This window comes from Schistocerca cancellata, chromosome 9 (genome assembly GCF_023864275.1).
Source record: "Schistocerca cancellata isolate TAMUIC-IGC-003103 chromosome 9, iqSchCanc2.1, whole genome shotgun sequence".
NCBI lineage: Eukaryota > Metazoa > Arthropoda > Insecta > Orthoptera > Acrididae > Schistocerca > Schistocerca cancellata.
Genome location: NC_064634.1, coordinates 241,500,433 through 241,527,818, shown reverse-complemented (window position 1 = coordinate 241,527,818; position 27,386 = coordinate 241,500,433). Strand labels below are relative to the sequence as shown.

Here is a 27,386-nt window from a genome sequence, read left to right as displayed (position 1 = left end):
CTTTTTTGAAGAAGGCTTTGACCAAAAGCTCAATGTGTAATGATCTTTTCAATGTGCCTGCCTGTAACTACAGAAAGCTATCCTTTTCACAATATTATTGTTACTCCAACCAGGACTTTCCGTTGTTTGATGTATTAAATAGTATAGCTTAATGCATGGTAATTTTATTATTTAAAAAAAATCAAAATTTATTGGCTTACTTTGCTGGGAATATGCAGGAACTGTTCCTGGTTTGTACCCATACCCCTGATGGTAGTTTGATGGTGGTGGAGAAGGTGTGCGAGTTCTTTTTAAAGCACCCTGAAATTTTAAAAAAATAATAATTTTGTCAATTTTAAAATTATTTACTTTTCTGAAGTAAAAGCAGCTGCAGAAAAATTAAACAGAATAATACAGATGAAGAACATTGGAAAAGGTATTTTTCAGGTACCTTCTGGAACATAACCAACAATATTTAAAAACTAATTAACTCACTAGTCTGTCAGCCGAAGGAACCCTAGGGTCAACAAAACTTGTAAATTTATCAGGTACTTCACTCCTACGTTATTTATATTCATGCAGAACTATCCATTATGAAATTTATAAATGTAGCGTGATGTCTGAGGGCTCCACAACTACTTTTAGTATACTGAAGCAACACAGAGATCATTGAGTTCATTTTTACAGTTCTGTACCTCAATCAGTAAAAATGGAACCCATAGGATCACTTTGTTGTCCCTCTATTCAGACTCCTTTCTCTCAGGAACTGGTGTAGATATCAAGTTGTAATTTACATTAAATACTATGGTCTATGGCCCCTTCATAGTGTAAAAATTTACACTTCTAAGTCAATGCAATCAAAAGATACAGCTATTTATGTCATGTATTTTGATACTAGCAATCTCATCGAAACCTATAGATGGACTATCTGCATAAATAATTAAGTTTGTACACAAACCTCAGAGCACCAAATCCTACTCACCTTCACTCAGCTTTTTATGATTATCCTGATTACCAGTTCTGACCTGCATTACAGGTCATCCTCACATCCAAAACTTAGTTACCATGAAGAACAGCTCATCAGCAGTGAGAAGATTCAGTTAAAATGAAGGAAATGGTCATTTTCTTGATGGAGATTTTGAGAAAGACAGTCCTTCAAAGAATGCACTTTTATTCTGTTAACATTACTGATGAGATAGTGAAGACATTCATCCAAATCTCTCTCTTATTTTTAGCAATGAAGTGCTACCAATGGATTACACACTGCATTATCATATCACCATGTATGGAAGATTTTAAACCTTTGATACTGACCAACTATAGATTCAGTTCCATCAATTGGACATGACAGTACTGAATATTAGCTAAAGGAATATTTTTTGTCCTACAGAATACTCTTCCACTTTCCTGCATACAGATAAGTCTTCCATGTCAGTGGCCAAAGTTCTGCCAAATACCAGTTCTTCTAAAACTTCATTTCTATTAATGGACAGGAAGGTACATGTACACTTAAGATGATATTTTGTAGCACTCAGGTTTATTTAAACAACTACATACAGAGTTGTGCATAGAACTTCCACCCAGCCAGGTCACCAGTTTGGTGCAGACTGACATTCTTAACACAGGTAGTCCACCACAGTGTATGAAAAATCCCCGTATTTATGTTGCCAGTTCCTCATGCAGGAAGTATGTCATGCTGGAACCACCACAGCACTCCTCCCCAGGGAGGAAACCAACTATAACCTATTTTATGAAATCATCCTTGGATCCAGTTAGAATAGCACTCTTTGCCTGTATCATATCTTCACAGTTGAGTCGTATTCTCTTGATGGCTGACATGATGCTTCACTTGTGTCTGGGTGTTCAGTGACCACCAGCCAAGTTGCTCGTGTGGTTGATGGTTCCAGGCATGAACATTACCGCAATTCAGTGACATCTTCAGCATTCAGGTATGTTGGTTCACATTGATCGATGAGCCATTTTATCTGGCTATTAAAATGCTTAGGTCCTGTACTGAATACTTCAATACTGGATCAGGTCTTGAATCAGACAGAACAACACTATTTGCTGTATACTGGTTTCTTCACTATAAGTTTTCACACTCACTTGTCAGCATACGAAACCTACAAATTACGTAATACAAGGTGCATTCAAGTTCTAAGGCCTCCGATTTTTTTCTCCGGACTGGAAAGAGATAGAAACATGCGCACTGTTTTAAAATGAGGCCGCGTTCATTGTCAATATGTCCCAGAGATGGCAGCACCGTACTGCAGATGGAATTTTACTGCCAGCAGCGAGAATGAGAACTGTTTTAAATACTTAAAATTGAGATGTTTTCCTTACTTGAACAGCGTGCAATAATTTCGTTTTCTGAATTTGTGTGGTGTGAAACCAATTGAAATTCATCGACAGTTGAAGGAGACATGTGGTGATGGCATTATGGATGTGTCAAAAGTGCGTTCGTGGGTGCAACAGTTTAATGAAGGCAGAACATCGTGTGACAACAAACCAAAACAACCTCGGGCTCGCACAAGCCGGTCTGACGACATGATCGAGAAAGTGGAGAGAATTGTTTTGGGGGATCGCCGAATGACTGTTGAATAGATCGCCTCCAGAGTTGGCATTTCTGTGGGTTCTGTGCACACAATCCTGCATGACGACCTGAAAATGTGAAAAGTGTCATCCAGGTGGGTGCCACGAATGCTGACGGATGACCACATGGCTGCCCGTGTGGCATGTTGCCAAGCAACGTTGACGCGCAACGACAGCATGAATGGGACTTTCTTTTCGTCGGTTGTGACAATGGATGAAATGTGGATGCCATTTTTCAATCCAGAAACGAAGCGCCAGTCAGCTCAATGGAAGCACACAGATTCACTGCCACCTAAAAAATTTTGGGTAACCGCCAGTGCTGAAAAAATGATGGTGTCCATGTTCTGGGACAGTGAGGGCGTAATCCTTACCCATTGTGTTCCAAAGGGCACTACGGTAACAGGTGCATCCTACGAAAATGTTTTGAAGAACAAATTCCTTCCTGCACTGCAACATAAACGTCCAAGAAGGGCTGCGCGTGTGCTGTTTCACCAAGACAACGCACCCGCACTTTGATCTAACGTTACGCAGCAGTTTCTTCACGATAACAACTTTGAAGTGATTCCTCATGCTCCCTACTCACCTGACCTGGCTCCTAGTGACTTTTGGCTTTTTCCAACAATGAAAGACACTCTCCGTGGCCGCACATTCACCAGCCGTGCTGCTATTGCCTCAGCGATTTTCCAGTGGTCAAAACAGACTCCTAAAGAAGCCCTTCCCGCTGCCATGGAATCATGGCGTCAGCGTTGTGAAAAATGTGTACATCTGCAAGGCGATTACGTCGAGAAGTAATGCCAGTTTCATCGATTTCGGGTGAGTAGTTAATTAGAAAAAAAATCAGAGGCCTTAGAACTTGAATGCACCTCGTAAACATCGGGGTACTATCTTTGACATCTATAATAATACAATTGCATAATCTTCAGTTTATATCCTCACAAGTTAATAAAGAAAAGACACGTTTCTAACAAACTGTAATTACAGACATGTGCTGCATGTAAATATCTAAAAAACAGATTGAGAAGCAATTTAACTGCAGATAATACTGATTTACTTTGATAACTGCCACAGCTTGTGTGAGAAATTAATAGCGCTACAAACAATAGCAGAATACAAATTGATATATAATCTGATGAAACACTTAGCTTCAAAATTAACACATTTATAAAATGTCATCACCTTTCGATAATTCATCTCTCTTTGGAAAGCTCAGAGGCCGGCACTTCATACTATGTTAAACTTGTCATGTTGGGGTGTAATTCAAATACTAACCCTCCACCATTTGCACCACTGTGTTTTGTAGAGTACCTGGCTTGTTTTAACTATCCACCACTTACGGTCACCTTTTTGGATTATTGGCATCAAGTATTCCTTGCAACAACACTCTTTTTGCCACCTGCCCCTCTCCACCCATTTGTTACTGCTACTTTTCTGCCAATAAACAATTTATTCAGTACATGCCTGGCTGTTGTATGGGAAAAATGCACGACCACTCTTGTTCTGATTGTTTTCGGTCGTGTTTATTTTCACCCTCAAGAAGTTTTTTACGCAATGTTAAGTAAAATTCTTTTTGTTTTTCTTATTTTTAATGTTAGTGAGTGGAATAGTGCACGTCAGATTGTTTTTCATTAGGTGTGCTGTCAAAACTTGAAGATATTCCCTGAAATTTGCAAGAATTGGAAGAAGAAGAGAATGAAACAAAAGCTCAAAATCATTCAACTCAAAATTTTGAGTGAAATGATTCCAATTTAAGTAAGGAAAAAATAACAAATGCTGACAATGATTCTGAAACTGAAGTTGAAGGTAGTGATGGAAACGAATCAGAAACACGGGCTGAAAATTTTTATGTTGAGAAGGGTAAAGTTACAAAATGGTGAAAATCAAATTTATTGAAATCTCAAAAAATAAGGGGAGAAAATAAAGAAAAAAATACAGTAAAAATTTTACCTGGTACAAAAAGAATAGTAAGAGACGGTATCTCCAACTGATACATTTTCAAAACTGTTTTGATTTAAACATGATTCATGAAATTTAAGACATATTAATTCAAAAATTGAAAAATTATGCCCAGTGTACATGCAACCCCAAACTTGCACTGATCTAACCCGAGAAGAATTATTGGCCATTATAAGTATCCTTATTCAAATCTGCCTGAAAAAAAAAAAAATACCAATGGTAAATGTGGAAGAGTTGTGGACAAAGGATGAGACTGGAATGACGCATCTAAGAGTGGCCATGCTTTCATTCAGGTTTTATTATTTTTGAGGAGCATTGATTTCATGATAGCCCAACCTGGCAAGAAAGATGGAAGCTTGAGATACTTTCTTCCATAAGACATATTTTTGACAGGTATGTCCACAATTTTAAAAAATCTTACAGCATGAGTAAACTTGTGACTGTTAGCAAAATGTTGCATTCATTTCACAGACACTGTTAATGGATTCAATATAATGGAAACCTGTCAAATATGGCAAAAATGTATGCAATGGACAGGCAAAGGCATTGTATTGAGGAAATTTGGAAGTATATGTCGATTAACAACCACTAGGACCATATTCTGTTTCAAACTCGCCAGAAGTAGTCGTAAAGCATTTTGTTGAGAACATCGAACACCACCACACAAAAAGCTATGTATGGAGTGGTACCATGACAAGGAAGCATGGACTCTTTATGAATGGTTTCGCACTGTGTTCAGCAATGAAAGCTATTCTGCACTACCCTGGATGATTGTCACTGACAAATGGGACAGCGACCAGTGGAGAGATCCCATTCTTCCAATGTTTTCGAGAGACAAAGTGATGTTACTCCTGACGTCATGGTGTAGGGAGATATCAGGTATGACTTTGGGTCACAATTTGTAGTGACTGGCAGAACTCTTGATGGCACAATGGTGTCATAGACATCCCTCATCCTTATCCATTCCTCTCATGTGACAGTATTGTGATGCCCTGTTTCAAGACGCCAATGGTTGTCCACATATCTCTGTTGACAATTCCGTCCCTGTGCCAGTATCCAGAATATCGAGGACCAGTTACAACAGCTGTGGGCCAGTTTGCCTCAGAAGATGATAGAAATGCTTTATGACAGCCTTCCCAACTGAATCAGTGCATACATCCAGGTCAGATGGGATGCAATGTCATACTGATAAGTTGGCTCATATTGTCATCTTCTTTGTAAATTTGACTTGATTTTGTAATCAGTGAAATAATATTACACATTTTCTCAACAGTGAAGTTTCATTTTGTTTCCTCCTCCCATTCTAGGCACTTCCCTTTTTCATATGGCTTTGTGTGTGTGGGGGGGGGGGGGGGGGTCATGGCCTAAAGTTTATTTTGGATAATAATCGCCATGCAACCATTTAAAACAGGAATTCTTCTCACATTTTTGACATAATAGCACAGATAAAGATTGCAGCAAAATAAGATTTATAAATAAAACAAAATTCAAGCAAAATACCAATAAAAATATTGACTGTAATAACATGCATGAAAATATAAAGTAACAAAAAGGAAGAGATTAAACTGAAGTAAATACATTAAAAAAATTAAAATTACAAAGATTCCAAATGAAGGAAGAATCAAATCCAGTAAAAAAATTAGAGCAAATAAAAAAAATTAATATAACGATTCAAATGAGGCAGCCCAGGATTAAAAGCAACAAATTATATTTAAACCAAGTAACAGAATAAAAATAATAATCACAGTCATTTTGATACAGATGTAAAAATGAAAGGAAAGAACACTTGGCAGGATTCAAACCCAGAACCTCCAGCATATCAGTGATAAACATAAGTGCTGCACTACAGCACTGCCTATATGTTATTGCTAATTTCAAGGCTCTAGTCAATCATAAGAAACATAAAATTTTGTGCATTATTTGCAAACTAGGGCCCAATAGGGTGATTGGCTGCAGTGTACGATACCTGGAACCCTGACCCACACTACCACACAGTAAGTTTCAAAAAGTTGATCCTAGCTGAGGGAACCTCTCCTTGTCAGTTATGCTGAAAGAAACTACTAAGTACTTGAAACAGAACTTATCTCTGAATGAGTGGCGGCTTGCACTGGTCTGTAGACGAAGTAAACATGCGGATGTAAGCACACACACATGCATTTCAAGTAGTTTGTATCTCTCAGAATGCACAAACTGTGTTATAACAAAATACCACAGTGCTCTTAGTAACAATAACAAACAAATGGTTTGAATGAGATAGGCAAAATACCATGATTAATAAAAAATAACAGGAGTGCTCTGAACAATGAGAGGCAGACGATGACATCACATAAAAGATTTCTATCCTAGCCAAACATTGACTTTATCTGTCTGCACCTTAGCCGAACGGTCAGCGAGTCTGACTACTATGCACAGGATCTGGGATCGATTCACAGCTGCATCAGAGATTTTCTCCACTCAAGGCCTGGGTGTTGTGTTGTTGTCGTCGTCGTCGTCGTCGTCGTCGTCGTCGTCATCATCATCATCATCATCATCATCATCATCATCATCATCATCATCATCATCAACAACAACAACAACACTCAAGTCACCCAAAGTGGTGTTAACTGAAAAGACTTAAAACTCAACGGCCAAATTTCCCCAAGTGGGGACTCCCAGCCATCAATGCCATACAATCATTTCATTGATTTTATCCTTGTCACCCAGATCCAAGCATCCTCTTGCCTAGCCACAGCAGTTTTAATTAACAGCAACCTCATAATGTGCTCCAGCAATAACAATGATCCAGAATAAATAATAACATACTGGTTACAAAAACTTACATTAATGGCCTTATATTTTATAAAACACTGTATCTACAGTTTTTCTTTGTCTAGAGGTACAACAAATTAAAGCAAATTGACTTACAACACCTCTGCTCACTTAATATTGCAATTATAATGAACTGATGACTAGAAACATACATATTTCTCAACACTTTTTGTGGGGACCTCTTCAAGGAGCTTAGTGTTCTCACACTGACAACTCAGTAAGTTTACTCATAATTGTATTTATGGCTAATGATAAAACTAACCACAGGTAAACTATAGTGTACACAATTAAAACATATGGTATAAAAAATTACCACATGGCTTTGATCACTGAGTGACATCCAGAACTCATTACTATATACTGGTGGAAAAAAATTTAGCAAGTTGCTCAGGGACATATGGCTACAAAATTACCCACAAGTCTTGTATAGGCATGTTACATTTATAATTTTCTACTCTTTTGTCAAATATAGACTGCTCTGATTATTATGCGGTAACTTGAAATTGTGTACTGAGCGGCAACTGTTTTGTACCTGGATCCCAAACTCTTGTTTAACTTGGCACACACAACTGACACAGAATATATTCTGTTACAAAACGAGGAGAAAACTTCCACCTCAGCAACAGTCTTGAAGCTATAAGCCATACTCTTCAATATACACATTCTCCCCTAATGCTGGTCCAACAGTGTCACAGCAGAGCCTTTGTATGCATTGGAAAGGATACGAAGAGGCTCTTGATATATTGAAGTTTACAGTCAATCCAGGGGGGTGCTCTGATTGTGTAAATAGTAATGCACTACCAATGAAAAGTGGTTATCTGTGATTGAGTATTGGAACACGTAATTTTCTCGCTGCTCAAGGTTATGATGCAGTATTAGGTAATAGCTACTAAAACAGCAGCTCAAATGCATACCTATAAAAGCAACATCTTTTTACAAAGTTGCATCATTTCCTTCAAGTTAAAAAATACTTATAAAACTTTTTGCATAAATGTCTCACAGAATTAAATCAGTGATGTATGAATATTAGTAACATGGGGTTGTCGTAGTTGGTCTCTGCTGTCATATTTTTTCCTGAAAAATTCTCCTTTGTACCACAATTATTGAAACATAATTTCTTATGGCAAGAAAATGAATGTCTGTGATACGTTGTTGTGGATTTTGCAGCTAAATAATAAAAAAACCTCTCTCTGTATGCAAAACATCCTCCAAACATTCTAAAATGATTCTATTCCTACCATATAAGCGATATCAGTGAAATAACTATGGCAGCAGCTTGAACTAACAACTGTAAACAGCAGATTTGCATGCAACCAGTCATAGTCAAGTACTATGACTGGTGCAATAGTTGTGTGTCACCAATCACAGTGGAGAAAAATCCCTAAATCAAGTGTTAAAGACATTCTCCACAATCTATAGGAAGAAAAAACTGTGCATGCACAGCCTGCCCTGCCTTCACTTTTGAACAAAATCAAGGGCACATGGACACATGCCATGATTTGATTGAAATGCGACATGCAGACAACTCTTTTTCCGGAAAAAAATCATCACTAGTGACAAGACTTAGTGTTATCAACACCAAGCTACCACAAAACAACAAAGTGCAGAAATTCACTTGAAGGGTCAACCAAGGCCAATGTGGCAAGCAAGTTGAACAGTATCCCAAAGAGAGATTTTTGTGACCATTTCACATGGGCGTGTGAATATTATACATGTGTTTTACTCAAGTGGGGGGAGATTGTAGAACGTATGGAGCACTGAAACCACAATCTTAAAGTTTCTCTAGTTTTTATGAACCCAGTCTCTTAAACTTTCTGGATTGCAGTGTACCTCACATCTCTTACATGTAAAAAGGAGAAAGAAGAAAGGTAACAAACATGACAATTTCTGTTACCGCAGGCAAAAGTGTATGCTGTCCATGTGGTGGAGCAACTTTGTAGATCGGTGCACGGCCTGCCAGAGGGATGTTTTGTTGCAGAAATATTTGCGGATGGCCTCCTAAAGCCATTGCCGGATATGCATGCATACTCATCATGTCACTGTAAAATCAAGAACAAAGGACGAAATTTAAGTTACATGGAGATAACTGTAAAAAAACAATGTGAAATTTAACATAAATATACGTTACGTGTAAATGATGAACGCAACTGAAATTTATTCACAGTCTCTTCAAATTCACCATAATGGTTTAATGTGTGTAAAATCCGGCGTAGCTATGAAACAATGAAAAGTCCAGTATGGAATAACAACAATGTGGAAAGGATGGACTGCTTACTCGCCATACAGAGGAGGCGTTGAGCCACAGACTTGCACAATGAGAAAAACTGCTGAAATATTAAAGCTTTCAGGTATAAAAATCCTCTCCCTGCAGTAGAAAACACACACACACACACACACACACACACACACACACACACACACACACAACCACAGTTTCTGGCAGCTGGGATCAGCTAACTTTCTTACAGACTTTTTGTTGCGCCTTTCTGTTACTTAGCATCTCCGCTATACACTATATGATGAGTAGCAACTATCCTTTTCATTATATTATTGCATTCCATTCTGGACTTTCTGTAGTGTTGTTATTCCTGAGAAGCTATGCCTACTTCAGTCTTTCATACTACTTTCTCCATCTGAGTTTGGATTCACATGCTGATTTGGGAACAATGAAGTATAATTCAAGGAGCACAGAAAATGAAAGAAATCATTAACCAGTACTGGAAAGATACCGCCTCACAAAAAAATTTGCTTCCAAGGTGACTTCTTTTCTTCATTGTCATCAAAGAACTGTTGTTCAATATCAAGAGCCTAATATCTGTAATTAGAATCGAATCAAATACAATCTTTTTGCTGTGAGTAAAAAGCCAGGTCCACATTTGTGATTTCCAACAGTGTGGCTGCAAGTCGGATGATTGTTCATTTCAGGTCAAGGAAGATTACAATATGTATAAATCCAAACTTGTTAGTGACAAGTCTATTAAAACTACTAACTTTCACAGATCTTGAATCTACTGTCTGAAAAAAAGTGAGACAGATGTAGCAAACAATGAAATGCACCAAAATGTTTCTTCAACCTGGCACAACTGCAGTGATATTCATATTTTAGTCATTGATTAAAGCTTAATCAAGTTGTGACATAGCAAACATAATTACAATTGATAAAATATTCCAGACTATTATGCTGTGGTCGAAGGGATTTCACTTTAAAACTGATGCTTCATCCCCATTTGCAGAGGACATTCACAAGGGGGATCATAGCTTTGCTGAATGTCCGATTCACACCCCGGCTCACTACTGACTGCAGCAAAGTTCCGCTTCCACAAGCTTCCGTGCAAAGGCGTGATGTCACATGTTTTGAATACACAAGCACAATTGGTCCATGTCAACTGACATTGTTCACTGTTACTATCATCCCATCGTGGAAGACTGGTACACATCATCTTCAGCACTGGAATCCAAATTTCCTCAGTTTCATGCCCTCCTCCTTCCTACTGAAATTCCTGGGGTGTTTCACATTCTCTAAGGCCTCTCTGTATAGCTTTTTTTGGTATCCACTTGTGGCTACCAATACTTGAGACCTAACAAAACGAATCTGGCAGTCTCCTGTCTGTAAAGCATATTGCGCAACAGCTAATCTGGCAATCTCACCACTTCTGCAATTGCATTTGTGCACTTAGAGTTGCTTTTGACAGTTCTTTTCGTAGTACCCACGCACACTTCGCCACTAAACATGTGACATCAAACCACTGCGTGGAAGTAGAATTTTGCTGTAGTCAGTAGCGAGCCGAGGTGTGAATCTGACATTCCACAAAGCTACAATGTACTCAAAACATGTGATGTCACGTCACTGTGTGGAAGCTCTCAGAAGTGGAATTTTGCTGTAGTCAGTAGCGAGCTGGGGTGTGAATCAGACCTTCAACAAAGCTATGCACAGTCCCCCTTGATAATGTCCTCCGCAGATGGGGACGAAACATCGGGTTTTAAAGTGAAATCCCTTTGACTACGGCATAATAGCCTGGAATATTTTATTAATTGTAACAACTCCAGCTGTGAAAGTTTACATTTTACAAATATCAAACACAGTCGACAAAAGTTTGTGATTTAAGCTAGATAAGATATAACCATATAAAAAACTTTTCCACAGTTCATTGACATATTAAAATACTAATAAGTATTACTGTAAACAGTTTCAGACTTTATATCATAAATAAAATTTAAAAACTGTTAATACCAAAATTAATATTATACCAGAAAAGCCTGGTTATAATTCAAATAATTGTATGAACAGGCAATCATTCAACACAGAATGTAGATGTTGGACAGTAAGCTGGCATGCAGACAAAAGTTGAACACTTTAGTCCAGCTTTCAAAATTGCATCCAAATCATGTCAAGAGGAAAATCTGTACAGTTTTTCTTCTTCAGCTCAGAAAACTAGACAATATATTATCCCCCCCCCCCCCCCACACACACACAAATAAATAAATAAATAAAAATTTTGACTACTCTCTTAAACGGCCATATCATTATTTAAGATGAGAGTATTTGTAACTAACATGACATCTTTTGTTCGAAATAAAATGGAAGAACCATCAGGCCCCTATATCATCAAACATTTTAAAAAATCATATGTCCTACTGCTTATTTATTTTAGAGAGATGTTACACATTGATAAAAAAAAGTGAGTCACCTAGATTCTTTGACTAGCTGTCTTCGGCGATCGTCTTCATTCAGTACTTTCTTCAGCTGCAGAAAAAGTTGGTGCTTCTCATCTTTAAGTTGAGCGAGTCGAGTCTCAAGTTGTGATATCTGTTCACGTGTTTCACCCAGAGTCATAACATCTTGTTTCTGTTGCCTTTCACGCTCTTTTCTTTGTCTTTCCACTTCAGCATCTGCTTCTTGTTCTAAGAAATTGTTTTTTTGTCATAAGACATAATAGCACAGTTACAGTTTTCACATACACCTGGTACAAGCAATGTTGGTATTGTTACAGAGTATTTTATAGATGACACAAAGTTAAAGAAGGGAAAAATCACATTTTTCAACAATACTGGTTGAAGGTAACAATTGTCAATCCATAGTTACATCAAGAATATTCATGAATGGGGCCATCCATCTCAAAATATTAACTACTTGTTTTTAAAATAATAATTCACTTCCAATATTCAGGTTCAGTAAAAGGAGCAAGACACAAACACGTAATACAAAATTTCATTTCCATGCCCGGTCAGCTTACGTGGGGGTCTAGCTCTGTACTGAGTAAGAGCTAGGCATAACTCTGCATACGACAGTGGGATGGGGGCCCTTAACCCCAACATGGTGCGTCCCAAGGGTTGATAGGGGAATTCCTGTAGATATGCAGGACAGGTGTGAATAAGGCATAGCCAAATAAGTATCCACTGATCAACCGAGGGAATGAGGAAAATGGTCAACGGTCACGAAGGCAGAAGAGGGGGAAACCCCAACAGCAGAGAGGGTGGATGAACTGACTTATATCCACTCTGCATCTGACTTGCAACAAGCGGCAAAGTGGTCAGCATCTGATCACCAGAGGTGCGGCTGGAAATGTATGTTCTGGAACTATACACTCCAGTCCTATGAAACTGGACTACGGTCCAAAACTTGTGATGATCAAGTACTATGAAGCGTGACAGGAAACAAATTTGTACCCATAGGTGGTAACCAATCCACTGCTGCCATCAACAGCACAACCAGACTATTGGATTCTGGGAAGTGTGGCTTGACACGCATACAGAGGGACTTGGAGACCTCTGGCCAACTTTGCCCAAATACCAAAACATTTTTCAGCTCATTAAATATATATTCTCTCTTATGGATAGGGAAGTTGTATGAACTAGAGAAAATTCTTAATGAACAAAAACTGGAAATACTGGCACTCCAAGAAACAAGACTGACAGATGAAAACGCAATGGATTTCGGGAGCTACAGACTTTTCAAAAGCAAAACAGACAAACAGATTCTCAAAAATACACCACATTTACGAGTTGCTTTTGCGGTCAAAAAGAGCATACTCAACTCGGTAACTCACATGAAGCCTGTAAATAGTAGACCAATAACAATCACCCTAAAGTGTGCAAACAAAACATACACACTGACCAATGTACACATGCCTATCAATGACGACAATAAAACAAATCATAACAAGGTAGACAAATCATGGAAAACAATAGAAGAAATTGTATCCAAATTTCCACAAAACCGCGTCAAAATCTTACTAGGTGATTTCAATGTGCAGCCAGGCAAAGAAAGAAAATATAGGCAAACAATAGGAAACTTCCCAGCACATAAATGGACTAATGGAAATGAATAGAGGTTGGTCGAATTCTACAGCATATTCAACCTTAAAATCACGTTAACGTATTTCAAGAAGAAACTAATCAAAACAAAGGACATGGAGATCACCCAACTCACTCATTGGTGAATTCAAAATTGACCATGTAGCAATTTCCTATCCAAACCACAAAGAAATTATGAATATTCAAGCAAGAAAGGGTGCAAATGTAGACTCAGACCATTACCTAACAAGAATCAAACTATAGTTAAAACCTCAGAGGTTCACAAAAAGGAAGTCACTAACCCCAAAATTTGACACTAGCCGGATCCAACCATCTTTCACAGAAGAATTAGAGAAAAAGCCCTCTGACAATTGGAAACAACTCAGAAGAAAACTAATCAAAAACGCACAAACACAGATACCTAGACAAAAAAGAAAAAAACACCCTTGGTGGAACGAAGAATGTGAATAAGCAATCCAATCTCAACAGAAAGCATACAGTAATTGGAACAGCAGAAAGACTAAGAAGAATTACAAAACATTCTCGGCAGTGAGGAAAGAGACAGCCCAATTAATCAGAAAGACCAAAAGGAAATTCGAAAAGGACCAGCTACTTGAAATCGAGAAAGACTTTGAAAGAAACAATATGCGAAATTTTTACAAGAATTTCAAAACAAAACTCACAGGATATCCCGCCGCAAAATTTTTGCTTCACGGAAGGAAATGGGCAATTTGCACTGAACAGTCACGAAAATTGCAAAGAACTCTCAAGATATTTTGAAAAACTACTAAACTGTCCAGAAACAACACAAAGATTTCTGCCTCAGGAACCTGAATCCACAAACCCAAACTCACCATCACCGGATGTAGAGGAAATCATCAAACAGATCAAACATCTTAAAAACAATAAAGCTGCAGGTGAAGATGTAATCATAGTGGAAATCCTCAAATCAGCAGGTCCAAATACTATAAAAGAAGTCACCAAAATAATACAAGACATTTGGCAAACAGAATGAATTCCAAACGACTGGAAAAAGTATTAATTCATCCTCTACATAAGAAAGGAGATAGATCAGATGTAAGCAATTATAGGGGAATCTCATTGATATCAGTAGCTTACAAAATTCCATCCCAGTGTCCTCTCAATAGAGCACAACAACAACCAGAACCAAAAATTAGAGAATATGAGGCAGGATTTAAACAAGGTCATTCATATCCAGAGCAAACTCTGAAATTAAAACTAATCTTAAGACATCAGAGAACAAGTGGCAAAGATGTAGTTTGCACATTTGTTGACTTTAAAAAGCCTACGATTCAGTTGATCATCAATAATTATTCCAAATATTAAAAGAACAGGGTTTAGATCTGAAAACACTTGCAATCCTACAACAGACATTGATAAGACACAAAATCTAAAGTCAAATTTATGGGGGAAATCTCAACCTTTTCTGATCAAAACAGGAGTAAGACAAGGAGATGGTCTCTCTCCACTACTGTTAAACTGCATCCTTGAGAAGATGATACAAGAATGGCACAAACTGAAATCAGTCCTCAAGATTGACCAACCAACTACTCTCGGCAGAGGAAAATGAACAGTAGATTGCTTAGCATTTGCAGACGATCTAGCCATCTTAACTCACAGTGTTTCAACAGCCAAAAACCAGATTGAACTCCTGAAAGAAACTGTGCAAAAAGTCGGCCTGCAAGTATCTTTTGAAACAACAGATTATATGACTTGCAACAAACAAGCACCAAAATTCATGGAGACAAAATATGGCAAAATTAAACTAGTCCCACAATTTCAATATCACGGAGAAACAATTCAGGAAAATGGAATATAAACGAAAGCCAACGAAGTCAGATGCCAAAAGATGGACACTGCCTATAGACTCACTCTAAATATCTACAATAAAAAAAAAATGTCTCTCCAAGCACACAAAACTACGACATTACAATACTGTCATAAAACCAGAATGCCTGTAGGGATCAGAGACACTAATTTTAAAGACCCCCCCCCCCCCCATGAACCATGGACCTTGCCGTTGGTGGGGAGGCTTGCGTGCCTCAGCAATACAGATAGCCGTACCGTAGGTACAACCACAACGGAGGGGTAAAGTTGAGAGGCCAGACAAACGTGTGGTTCCTGAAGAGGGGCAGCAGCCTTTTCAGTAGTTGCAAGGGCAACAGTCTGGATGATTGACTGATCTGGCCTTGTAACAATAACCAAAACGGCCTTGCTGTGCTGGTACTGCGAACGGCTGAAAGCAAGGGGAAACTACGGCCGTAATTTTTCCCGAGGGCATGCAGCTTTACTGTATGATTAAATGATGATGGCGTCCTCTTGGGTAAAATATTCCGGAGGTAAAATAGTCCCCCATTCGGATCTCCGGGCGGGGACTACTCAAGAGGATGTCGTTATCAGGAGAAAGAAAACTGGCGTTCTAGGGATCGGAGCGTGGAATGTCAGATCCCTTAATCGGGCAGGTAGGTTAGAAAATTTAAAAAGCGAAATGGATAGGTTAAAGTTAGATATAGTGAGAATTAGTGAAGTTCGGTGGAAGGAGGAACAAGACTTCTGGTCAGGTGACTACAGGGTTATAAACACAAAGTCAAATAGGGGGAATGCAGGAGTAGGTTTAATAATGAATAGGAAAATAGGAATGCAGGTAAGCTACTACAAACAGCATAGTGAACGCATTATTGTGGCCAAGATAGATACGAAGCCCACACCTACTACAGTAGTACAAGTTTATATGCCAACTAGCTCTGCAGATGACGAAGAATTTGAAGAAATGTATGATGAAATAAAAGAAATTATTTAGATAGTGAAGGGAGACGAAAATTTAATAGTCATGGGTGACTCGGAATTCGAGTGTAGGAAAAGGGAGAGAAGGAAATGTAGTAGGTGAATATGGATTGGGGCTAAGAAATGAAAGAGGAAGCCGTCTGATAGAATTTTGCACAGAGCACAACATAATCATAGCTAACACTTGGTTTAAGAATCATGATAGAAGGTTGTATACATGGAAGAACCCTGGAGATACTAAAAGGTATCAGATAGATTATATAATGGTAAGACAGAAATTTAGGAACCAGGTTTTAAATTGTAAGACATTTCCAGGGGCAGATGTGGACTCTGACCACAATCTATTGGTTATGACCTGTAGATTAAAACTGAAGAAACTGCAAAAAGGTGGGAATTTAAGGAGATGGGACCTGGATAAACTGAAAGAACCAGAGGTTGTACAGAGTTTCAGGGAGAGCATAAGGGAACAATTGAAAGGAATGGGGGAAAGAAATACAGTAGAAGAAGAATGGGTAGCTTTGAGGAATGAAGTAGTGAAGGCAGCAGAGGATCAAGTAGGTAAAAAGAAGAGGGTTAGTAGAAATCCTTGGGTAACAGAAGAAATATTGAATTTAATTGATGAAAGGAGAAAATATAAAAATGCAGTAAATGAAGTAGGCAAAAAGGAATACAAACGTCTCAAAAATGAGATCGACAGGAAGTGCAAAATGGCTAAGCAGGGATGGCTAGAGGACAAATGTAAGGATGTAGAGGCTTATCTCACTACGGGTAAGATAGATACTGCCTACAGGAAAATTAAAGAGACCTTTGGAGATAAGAGAACCACATGTATGAACATCAAGAGCTCAGATGGAAACCCAGTTCTAAGCAAAGAAGGGAAAGCAGAAAGGTGGAAGGAGTATATAGAGGGTCTATACAAGAGCGATGCACTTGAGGAAAATATTATGGAAATGGAAGAGGATGTAGATGAAGATGAAATGGGAGATACGATTCTGCGTGAAGAGTTTGACAGAGCACTGAAACACCTGAGTCGAAACAAGGCCCCCGGAGTAGACAACATTTCATTGGAACTACTGACGGCCTTGGGAGAGCCAGTCCTGACAAAACTCTACCACCTGGTGAGCAAGATGTATGAAACAGGCGAAATACCCTCAGACTTCAAGAAGAATATAATAATTCCAATCCCAAAGAAAGCAGGTGTTGACAGATGTGAAAATTACCAAACAATCAGTTTAATAAGCCACAGCTGCAAAGTACTAACACGAATTCTTTACAGACGAATGGAAAAACTAGTAGAAGCCGACCTCGGGGAAGATCAGTTTGGATTCCGTAGAAATACTGGAACACGTGAGGCAATACTGACCCTACGACTTATCTTAGAAGAAAGATTAAGGAAAGGCAAACCTACATTTCTAGCATTTGTAGACTTAGAGAAAGCCTTTGATAATGTTGACTGGAATACTCTCTTTCAAATTCTAAAGGTGGCAGGGGTAAAATACAGGGAGCGAAAGGCTATTTACAACTTGTACAGAAACCAGATGGCAGTTATAAGAGTTGAGGGACATGAAAGGGAAACAGTGGTTGGGAAAGGAGTGAGACAGGGTTGTAGCCTCTCCCCGATGTTATTCAGTCTCTATATTGAGCGTGCAGTAAAGGAAACAAAAGAAAAATTTGGAGTAGGTATTAAAATCCATGGAGAAGAAATAAAAACTTTGAGGTTCGCCGATGACATTGTAATTCTGTCAGAGACAGCAAAGGACTTGGAAGAGCAGTTGAACGGAATGGATGGTGTCTTGAAGGGAGGATATAAGATGAACATCAACAAAAGCAAAACGAGGATAATGGAATGTAGTCGAATTAAGTCGGGTGATGCTGAGGGCATTAGATTAGGAAATGAGACACTTAAAGTAGTAAAGGAGTTTTGCTATTTGGGGAGCAAAATGACTGATGATGGACGAAGTAGAGAGGATATAAAATGTAGACTGGCAATGGCAAGGAAAGCGTTTCTGAAGAAGAGAAGTTTGTTAACATCGAGTATAGATTTAAGTGTCAGGAAGTCATTTCTGAAAGTATTTGTATGGAGTGTAGCCATGTATGGAAGTGAAACATGGACAGTAAATAGTTTGGACAAGAAGAGAATATAAGCTTTTGAAATGTGGTGCTACAGAAGAATGCTGAAGATGAGATGGGTAGATCACATAACTAATGAGGAAGTATTGAATAGGATTGGGGAGAAGAGGAGTTTGTGGCACAACTTGACCAGAAGAAGGGATCGGTTGGTAGGACATGTTCTGAGGCATCAAGGGATCACCAATTTAGTACTGGAGGGCAGCGTGGAGGGTAAAAATCATAGGGGGAGACCAAGAGATGAATACACTAAGCAGATTCAGAAGGATGTAGGTTGCAGTAGGTACTGGGAGATGAAGAAGCTTGCACAGGATAGAGTAGCATGGAGAGCTGCATCAAACCAGTCTCAGGACTGAAGACCACAACAACAACAACAACAACAACAACAACTATTTTAAACAGGAAAACAGACATAGAAAACATTCAGAAAAAGGAACGGAAGATCATAAGAAAAATTTTAGGGCCAAAACTTGTAGATGAACAGATCAGCACAGAAGCAAACAGGAAATCAAACAATACTCTAATATTCACAGTGACATTAGAAAACACAGATTAAGATTCTATGGACACAACAAAAGAATGAATCCGGACAGACTTACAAAGCAAGTAGTCGAATTCTATGAAAACAGGAGTAAATCTAAAACCGACCCAATGAAATGGATTGGCAAAATCAAAACAGATATGAAACTAGCAGGAATTACACCAGAGGATATCTGAAACAAGGAAATCTTCAGATCCAAAATTCACAAGTGGTAAGTTGACCAAGAAGAGAAACCAAAGAAGAAGGCTCATACAGCATGGTCTCAAGAAAGAAAAGAAGCCCACAACAAAAGAATGAAAGAAGTATGGACAGAAAAGAAAGGCAACTGCATGCCACTAACAAAATTTCATTTGTGATTCTTCAGTTTCTCCCAGTGTATTTGTTGCTCGAACAGTCCACGGATATACTGCCGGTTCATAGTGTCCAACAGGCACAATATTTCGGTGATCACACATGTCGCCATCATTAGGTGCGCTGACGAACTGAGTACACCGAAATATTGTGCCCGTTGGAAACTATGAACCGGCAGTATACCCGTGGACTCTTCGAGCAAAATTTCATTTGTCAATGCAGCTCACAGAAGAAAATATTGTTGGTAATCAAGACAGTTCAAAAATAGGCAATAAAATTTGAAAGAGTGCAAAGTCGTAGTGGAACACTGCGGATTAACATCCCATAAACTTTATTCTTCTACATAGGTTATCACTCCAAAAAGTTTATTCTCGTGAAGGAAACAGCTTAAAATGGCATATCCTTTTCTAAGAAGAGCGGGGACCAAAGGACTTGCTTACTGGTTCTTTTTTTAATTTATTTCTTCTTTCTAACTACTTTTGTCACCTCAACTATGTGTAAGAGCAGTGATTATCAGTTTTTTCTTATCACTGCTTTCTTAAAACTAGCTTGATATTTTCAACAATTTTTGTATGACTTCCCTTGCATTAAGTAGAATCTCATTCAAGCGGTGTTATGTCTTCGGCATTCTCATACACATTTGTGCAAGTTTAAAAATTACCTACAGGTTCATTGTTGCTCTTTCAAGAATGACCCACATTAACAATGTTCCAGTCCAAGCAATATTTGCAAGTTTTGACCATCATCAGTGGCGAAAGATGTTTGCACTGTAGTGCTCCTCTCAATATTAAGTTGCTATCCATCATGGACTTTGAACAGTAGCACTCCTGTGAGATCATTAAAGATTTCAAAACTGCTAGAAGCCTGCAGCAAGTTTTGGTTGATTAAATTTAGTATTTTTGGATTTTCCTTCCACGACCATGATATTTTGTTGATTCAATGAATTCAGGTATAAAAGAAACTGACTTAATTATGAAAGTGAATCCAGGCAACCAAAAACAGTTTTTACCAAAAGAAATGCACTAGATGTTGAAAGAGTTATTGGTAGAGAATGCACCTACCAACACAACTGGTGTATTTTGGGTTGTACTGATAGACATGTCTCAGATGTTATATATGAAAATCATTATGTCAAACCAGTCACTACAGACAACACTGAGTCATGCAAAACCAAAAGACTAAGCATTTTGAGCTTTGTTAGTGGGTGGTTAATGGATTTAGTTCCAGTGGGTTACAACAAATATTCAAAATTCTAATTGGTATTGAAGAAATGTGGTTACAGTAATTTTATTTTATCCAAAAACAAAAAGGGACCTTTTTGGTGTCAGACTCTCACAACAAAAGTTAAGGAAGAACATAGGTAAAAGGATGCTTGGCATTTTATTCACAACTAGTGGACACATTGCTCCATTATGCACTTTAGGGTATGAATGTAACCACAGATGGATATACTGCAGTACCCCTATGTAAGCTGTCCATGAGAATACCAAGCTGAATAAGATCTTATTTAACATCATTACTAATCTCCTAACAGGACAGCAAATACACAGGTATGTCTTGAAAGGTTGTGAGACAACAAGACTTCCATATTCACCTAACAGCCCAGACCTCACTTATGACATCATTAGAAGGACATTAAACCCTAATTTCCTTCATATCCCATGCCAAGTGATTTCTTTCACTTTCCAAGGATGACAGAAACCATTCACCTACATCTTTTTATTCCCTAGGATTGTCTGTGAATGCATATGAACCACTCCTTGGTAAATTTCCCAAGGAAGTATCTGATGGGAGTCTATGATAAGTGGTTTTGGACAGTGTAAACAATGTTCAACTTGAAAAAGAAGAATCATAATTTCCAGTACTTTAACAGATTTTTCTGCATAGCAGTCATGTATGCCCAAACTCTTTTTTTAATCTACCTGTAAAGTAATAACTACATGTCCTTTATTTTTTATCTTTATTACTAGTTTTTTTACTCAGTGTTATTCTTGCAGCATTCCAAACTTTGCACCACTTAGGCTTTTGAAAAATGAGAATCAAATACATATCTACTCACTACAGTCATCGTTATTTACTACAGTACCAGAATACTCTCTTTCAAATTCTAAAGGTGGCAGGGGTGAAATACAGGGAGCGAAAGGCTATTTACAATTTGTACAGAAACCAGATGGCAGTTATAAGAGTCGAGGGGCACGAAAGGGAAACAGTGGTTGGGAAGGGAGTGAGACAGGGTTGTAGCCTCCCCCCGATGTTATTCAATCTGTATATTGGGCAAGCAGCAAAGGAAACAAAAGAAAAATTTGGATTAGGTATTAAAATCCATGGAGAAGAAATAAAAACTTTGAGGTTCACCAATGACATTGTAATTCTGTCAGAGACAGCAAAGGACTTGGAAGAGCAGTTGAATGGAATGGACATTGTCTTGAAAGGAGGATATAAGATGAACATGAACAAAAGCAAAACGAGGATAATGGAATGTAGTTGAATTAAGTCGGGTGATGCTGAGGGAATTAGATTAGCAAATGAGACACTTAAAGTAGTAAAGAAGTTCTGCTATCTGGGGAGCAAAATAACTTATGATGGTCGAAGTAGAGAGGATATGAAATGTAGACTGGCAATGGCAAGGAAAGCGTTTCTGAAGAAGAGAAATTTGTTAACATCGAGTATAGATTTAAGTGTCAGGAAGTCGTTTCTGAAAGTATTTGTATGGAGTGTAGCCATGTATGGAAGTGAAACGTGGGCGATAACTAGTTTAGACAAGAAGAGAATAGAAGCTTTTGAAATGTGGTGCTACAGAAGAATGCTGAACATTAGATGGGTAGATCATATAACTAATGAGGAGGTATTGAATAGAATTGGGGAGATGAGGAGTTTGTGGCACAACTTGACTAGAAAAAGGGATTGGTTGGTAGGATATGTTCTGAGGCATCAAGGGATCACAAATTTAGCATTGGAGGGCAGTGTGGAGGGTAAAAATCGTAGAGGGAGACCAAGAGATGAATACACTAAGCAGATTCAGTAGGATGTAGGTTGCAGTAAGTACTGGGAGATGAAGAAGCTTGCACAGGATAGAGTAGCATGGAGAGCTGCATCAAACCAGTCTCAGGACTGAAGACCACAACAACAACAACAACACCAGAATATAAAGAAGCCCGAACTAGAGATGAGTCGTTCACGAACTAACAGGTCCAAAGGAACCGTTCACCTAGATGAATGGAAGGAGCAAGGAACGTTCGTAGTTCACTTTGGTCGCAGCTTTCTACTTATAGTTCCTGGGAACGAGAAACGGTTGGTCTCATTACCACAGCGCCACTTCGGTCAGTCTCATTCCAGCCTCGGTCCTGTTCCCATCTTTGTCTCGGTCTCCCTTGGCTGCAGTTCCACTGCCGACTGTTACCAGTTAGTTCAGTGTAGAGTTGTCATTCACTTCATTCGCTGCACACACCCTTTCTAGATCTGTTTCAAACCTTTCTTGAGCTCTGGAGTTCTGGTTCTTTTCATATTCTATTCAGCATCCACGGCCGGTAATTAAAATGTATTTTATAATTACATAAATTACATAAAAATTACATTGTATGTAATACATACATCTTTTTAGGTAACAAAAGTGCATATCAGCTTACTTTGTTATTTCGATAAACAGTAGAAGACATATAAAAAGGCAAGTTTTTTGTTATTAAGCATGCAAAGGAAGTCGGTACGGCATACACGAGTGGCCATTTTCCGTCTTTCTTTGATCCAAGGTGTGTTCATTGTTATGGAAGGCAGATCGACTTATAACCGAATGAAGCCCGCACTCCATAATCTGGTCTCATATTTTGTAAAGAGAATACCATAACTTCTAGAATATTATTTCAGTGGTACAGGGTAGAGTACGAAAATTCAGCCAAGTACTAGACTGCTCACTGTCACCCATCAATTGTCATCTATTGGTTTGAAGTAGTTGTTTGCATTAGTTTATGTGTTATTTATTTACTGCCTAATTTTTACATGTTTACATATTCTGCTCCTAGCAGTCAACAAAGTGTGTGCAGCTGGCGAACAGTCTGTACTCGGGGTCGGTTTTGCATACAGCAGCTTACATTATTTCACTGTGGTCAGCCACATAACGCTATAGTTGACTAAATGACAGGTTTTGCAGAATCACGGAAATTACTTCTACAAGTGTGTGAGTTCTGTAATGAATAAAAACTCTATACTCCAGGGCGGAGGGAAGTGCCCATTCTTGGCGCCTTCCATCCTTCAGTCGCCTATGCTATTAATTTTCAATTTTTTGTAAGAACCGTATACCATACGCAAATGAACAGTGAATGAGTAAAAATGAACAGATCTCAAAAAAGAGCGATCACCAGTGAACTAGTTCCCAAGGATGAATGAGTTTGCCCATCTCTAGACCAAACACTTTTTTTGTCTGCATATTTCAAATATGGAGCTTAAAGACATGTGACAGGTGACAAACCTATTACTTCTGAGAGTACTTTAAAATAGTTTCATAACACAATCTTGAGCTATTCTGTTTGTCACTTTTTTGTTCCCCAGCTGTAACTTTACAACTGGCTTGTCTTCAACTAAGCATCTGTTCCATTCCAAATAGAAAAATGTTTAAAATAATCTAATGTTTGCCATTCAGGGCAATGGTCTGGGTCACTGGATAGTTCCCATTCTCTGAATGGAGCATTATATGGCTCCAGGTGGCAGGTAGTAAAAGATAAGTGTGTTCACTCTTCCCGCTGTTAAATGAGCCGAAAGAGGGGGTGGTAGTTCTCAAATGCAGATGTGCACGCATAATTCTCAGAAAAATGTTCGGCAACGGTACCCTCTTTGGAAATATCTGGTACACCTGCAGGAGACCAGAAACCGTAGAGGTGTCTGATCTTTGCCCATACCTGTACGTAATCCAATGGTGGAAACATACCACTCCCAGGATTCTTGCTTTTGTTATTTTATGAGGCAGCAGATGTGGGCACAGAGCCATTTACAGGTAACGAGGTGCTCCAGTCAAGGATGCTGCTTATAGCATTGGAGAGCCCACCTACAATCTCTAATAGCTGCAGCAATCCACCAGGGTACCATCTTTTGATGGGGGGGATCCTGAGGCAGATGGGATGGCATGGTTGGCAGCTGAAAGAATAGCTGTCGTTGTACACAGAAGAGCCAAAATAATTGGTACACCTGCCTAATATCGTTTAGGGCCCCCGCGAGCAAGCAAAAATGCCGCGACGTGACATGGCATGAAATGGACTAATGTCTGAAGTAGTGCTGGAGGGCATTGTCACCATGAATTCTGCAGGGCTGTCCATAAATCTGTAAGAGTACAAAGGGGTGGAGACCTCTTCTGAACAGCACGCTACAAGGCATCCCAGATATGCTCAATAATGTTCATGTTTGGGGAGTTCGGTGGCCAGTGTAAGTGTTTAAAACTCAGAAGAGAGTTCCTGGAGCCACTTTGCAGCCATTCTGGACATGTGGGATGTCGTATTGTTCTGCTGGAACTGTCCAAGTATGTCTGAATGCACAATGGACATGAATGGACGCATGTTATCAGACAGGATGCTTATGTACGTGTCATATGTCAGAGTCATATCAAGACATATCAGGGGTCCCATATCACTCCAACTGCACATGCCCCACATCATTACAGTGCCTCCACCAGCTTCAACAGTCCCCTGTTGACATGCAGGGTCCATGGATTCATGAGGTTGTCTACATACTTTTAACATCCATCCACTCGATACAGTCTGAAACGAGATTCATTCGATCAGGCAACCTGTTTCCAGTCATCAACAGTCTAATATCAGTGTTGACTGGCTCAGGCGAGGCGTAAAGCTTTGTGTCATGCAGTCGTCAAGGGCACATGAGTGAGACTTCAGCTCCAAAAGCCCATATCGATGATGTTTGTTGAATGATTCGTATGCTGACACTTGCTGGTGGACTATCATTTAAAGCTGCAGTAATTTACAGAAGGGTTGCATTTCTGCCGTGCTGAACGATTATCTCGAGTCATCATTGGTCCCTTCCTTGCAGGATCTTTTAATGGCCGCAGCAATGTCGGAGATTTGATGTTTTACCAGATTCCTGATATTCATGGTACACTTGTGACATGGTCGTATAGGAAAATACCCACTTCATCGCTACCTCGAGGATGCTATGTCCCATGCACAGACTATAACGCCACATTCAAACTCACTTAAATCTTGATAACTTTCCATTGCAGCAGCAGTAACCAATCTAACAACTGTGCCAGACATTTGTCGTCTTATGTAGGTGTTACAAACCGCAGCACCGTATTCTGCCTGTTTACAGATCTCTGTATTTGAATATGCATGCCTATATCCGTTTCTTTGAGGCTCCAGTGCATGTCGAACAGCTACATTGATACTGCCTTGCACTGGGGAGAAGGATGACAGCAGAGGTGAAACCATCCCAGTCAGCATTAAGAAGAATCCATTTGGGTGGGTGTCCAGGGAAGCACAGCTGAGGGAAGGACAGGAAGATCGGGAAGTGGTCACTAGCATGCGATCATTGTAGACCCTCCCATGGATAGGTGGTACAAGATCAGGGCTGCAAAAGAAGAAGTCAATAGCAGAATAAGTTTCTTAAGCCACAATGATGTGTGTGGCGGCACCATCGTTCAAAAGACAAAGATCGAGCCCTGCCAATAAAGTTTTAATTTCTTTACCTCAGGCAGTGATCACTGTACCACGCCACAAAGGATTATGGACATTGAAGTCACCCAAAACTAGGAAAGGTGGGCAGAGCTGAGAGAGTAATGCAGACAGTACGTCAGGAGGGAGATAACATTACAGATGGTAAAATCCTGATGTGCCCTTACCTACCTGAAGCACATACCTACAAACTCCACACATACATACACGGCACACATACAAACTCCACCCAATACCCTCTTACAGTTTGTTTGATTCTTAAAATAACCTCTGTAGCCACGAAGAGCAGGGGTTCGAGTTGCCGGAAACTATGTTTCCTGGATGGCAATACAGAATGCAAGGTAAGTGCTTAAAAGCTGCCATAGCTCAGCCACATGGTGGAAAAATCCATAAAAATTCCACTGGAGGTTCAGACTTTCTGAATAATGTGGGGGCATGAAGTGACGAGGGGCAGGCAGGTTGTCACCAGGGTAATGTGTTGCCACCGGTTAACATGTCAGGAGATAAATGACATAGGTTCTGTGGCAATTGCCTGGGGAGACCTGGTGTCTCAGGGACCACTGGGATCTCCACCTTGGGCACAGAAGGATTAAATGCAGAGTCTGTTGGTATCTTAGAGGTCTTTTTTGTCCTCCTTATAATTATTCTCCTTAGAAGACGACAACTGGGAAGGTTTCCTTGAATTGGATTCTGGGACAGAGAGAGAATGAGAATTCCAACAGCCAGCAGCCTGTGGTGCCTTCAGGCACAGGCTAGTGACTCACTGTGGATCAGCAGGAACCATGGAAGGAAGAGTCTTGAGAGATCGCTTCCTAGCTAGAAAAACTGGAGGAGGATGAAACACCTCCGGAAGGGGGACAGGGACTGGTGTTCCCAGCAGGTGCAGAGCCCATGCTCCCAAGATGGGTGCAGTGGAAGCAACAGAAGGGACCCCAACCACCTGGGGGGGGGGGGGGGGGTGGGGAGTATTAGTGGGTGGCTCTGATGGCCCACTGTAAGACTGTAAGAGGCACAACAAAAGAAGACACCACCTACAGAGAAGACGACAAAGCGTATGATTGTCTCATTTGTTTGAGATTAAGACGCTCATACTTTTCTTTTTTGACGTCTCATTATGTGAGCTTGTTCAAGGTCTTATACTCTTTGATTTTCTTCTCATACTTAAAAATGGAGCACTCTGGTGAGCAGGGTGAGTGGAGCTCACCGCAGTTTGCACAGACAGGGGGAGGTGCACTAGAAACATTTATGTGCAGAGGACATCCACAATC

General features: G+C 39.4%; 1 protein-coding gene across 1 annotated transcript in view; it reads right to left on the bottom strand.

Annotated features, from left to right (window-relative positions):
- Positions 1–27,386, bottom strand: part of LOC126100907 (G protein pathway suppressor 2) — a 126,982-nt gene that overhangs the window by 72,810 nt on the left and 26,786 nt on the right. The window contains exons 2-4 of the mRNA XM_049911574.1: positions 12,021–12,234; positions 9,227–9,371; positions 201–300 (exon numbers count right to left, since the gene is read on the bottom strand). Coding sequence (XP_049767531.1) covers positions 201–300; positions 9,227–9,371; positions 12,021–12,234 — 459 coding nt within the window. The remainder of the gene's footprint in view (positions 1–200; positions 301–9,226; positions 9,372–12,020; positions 12,235–27,386) is intronic.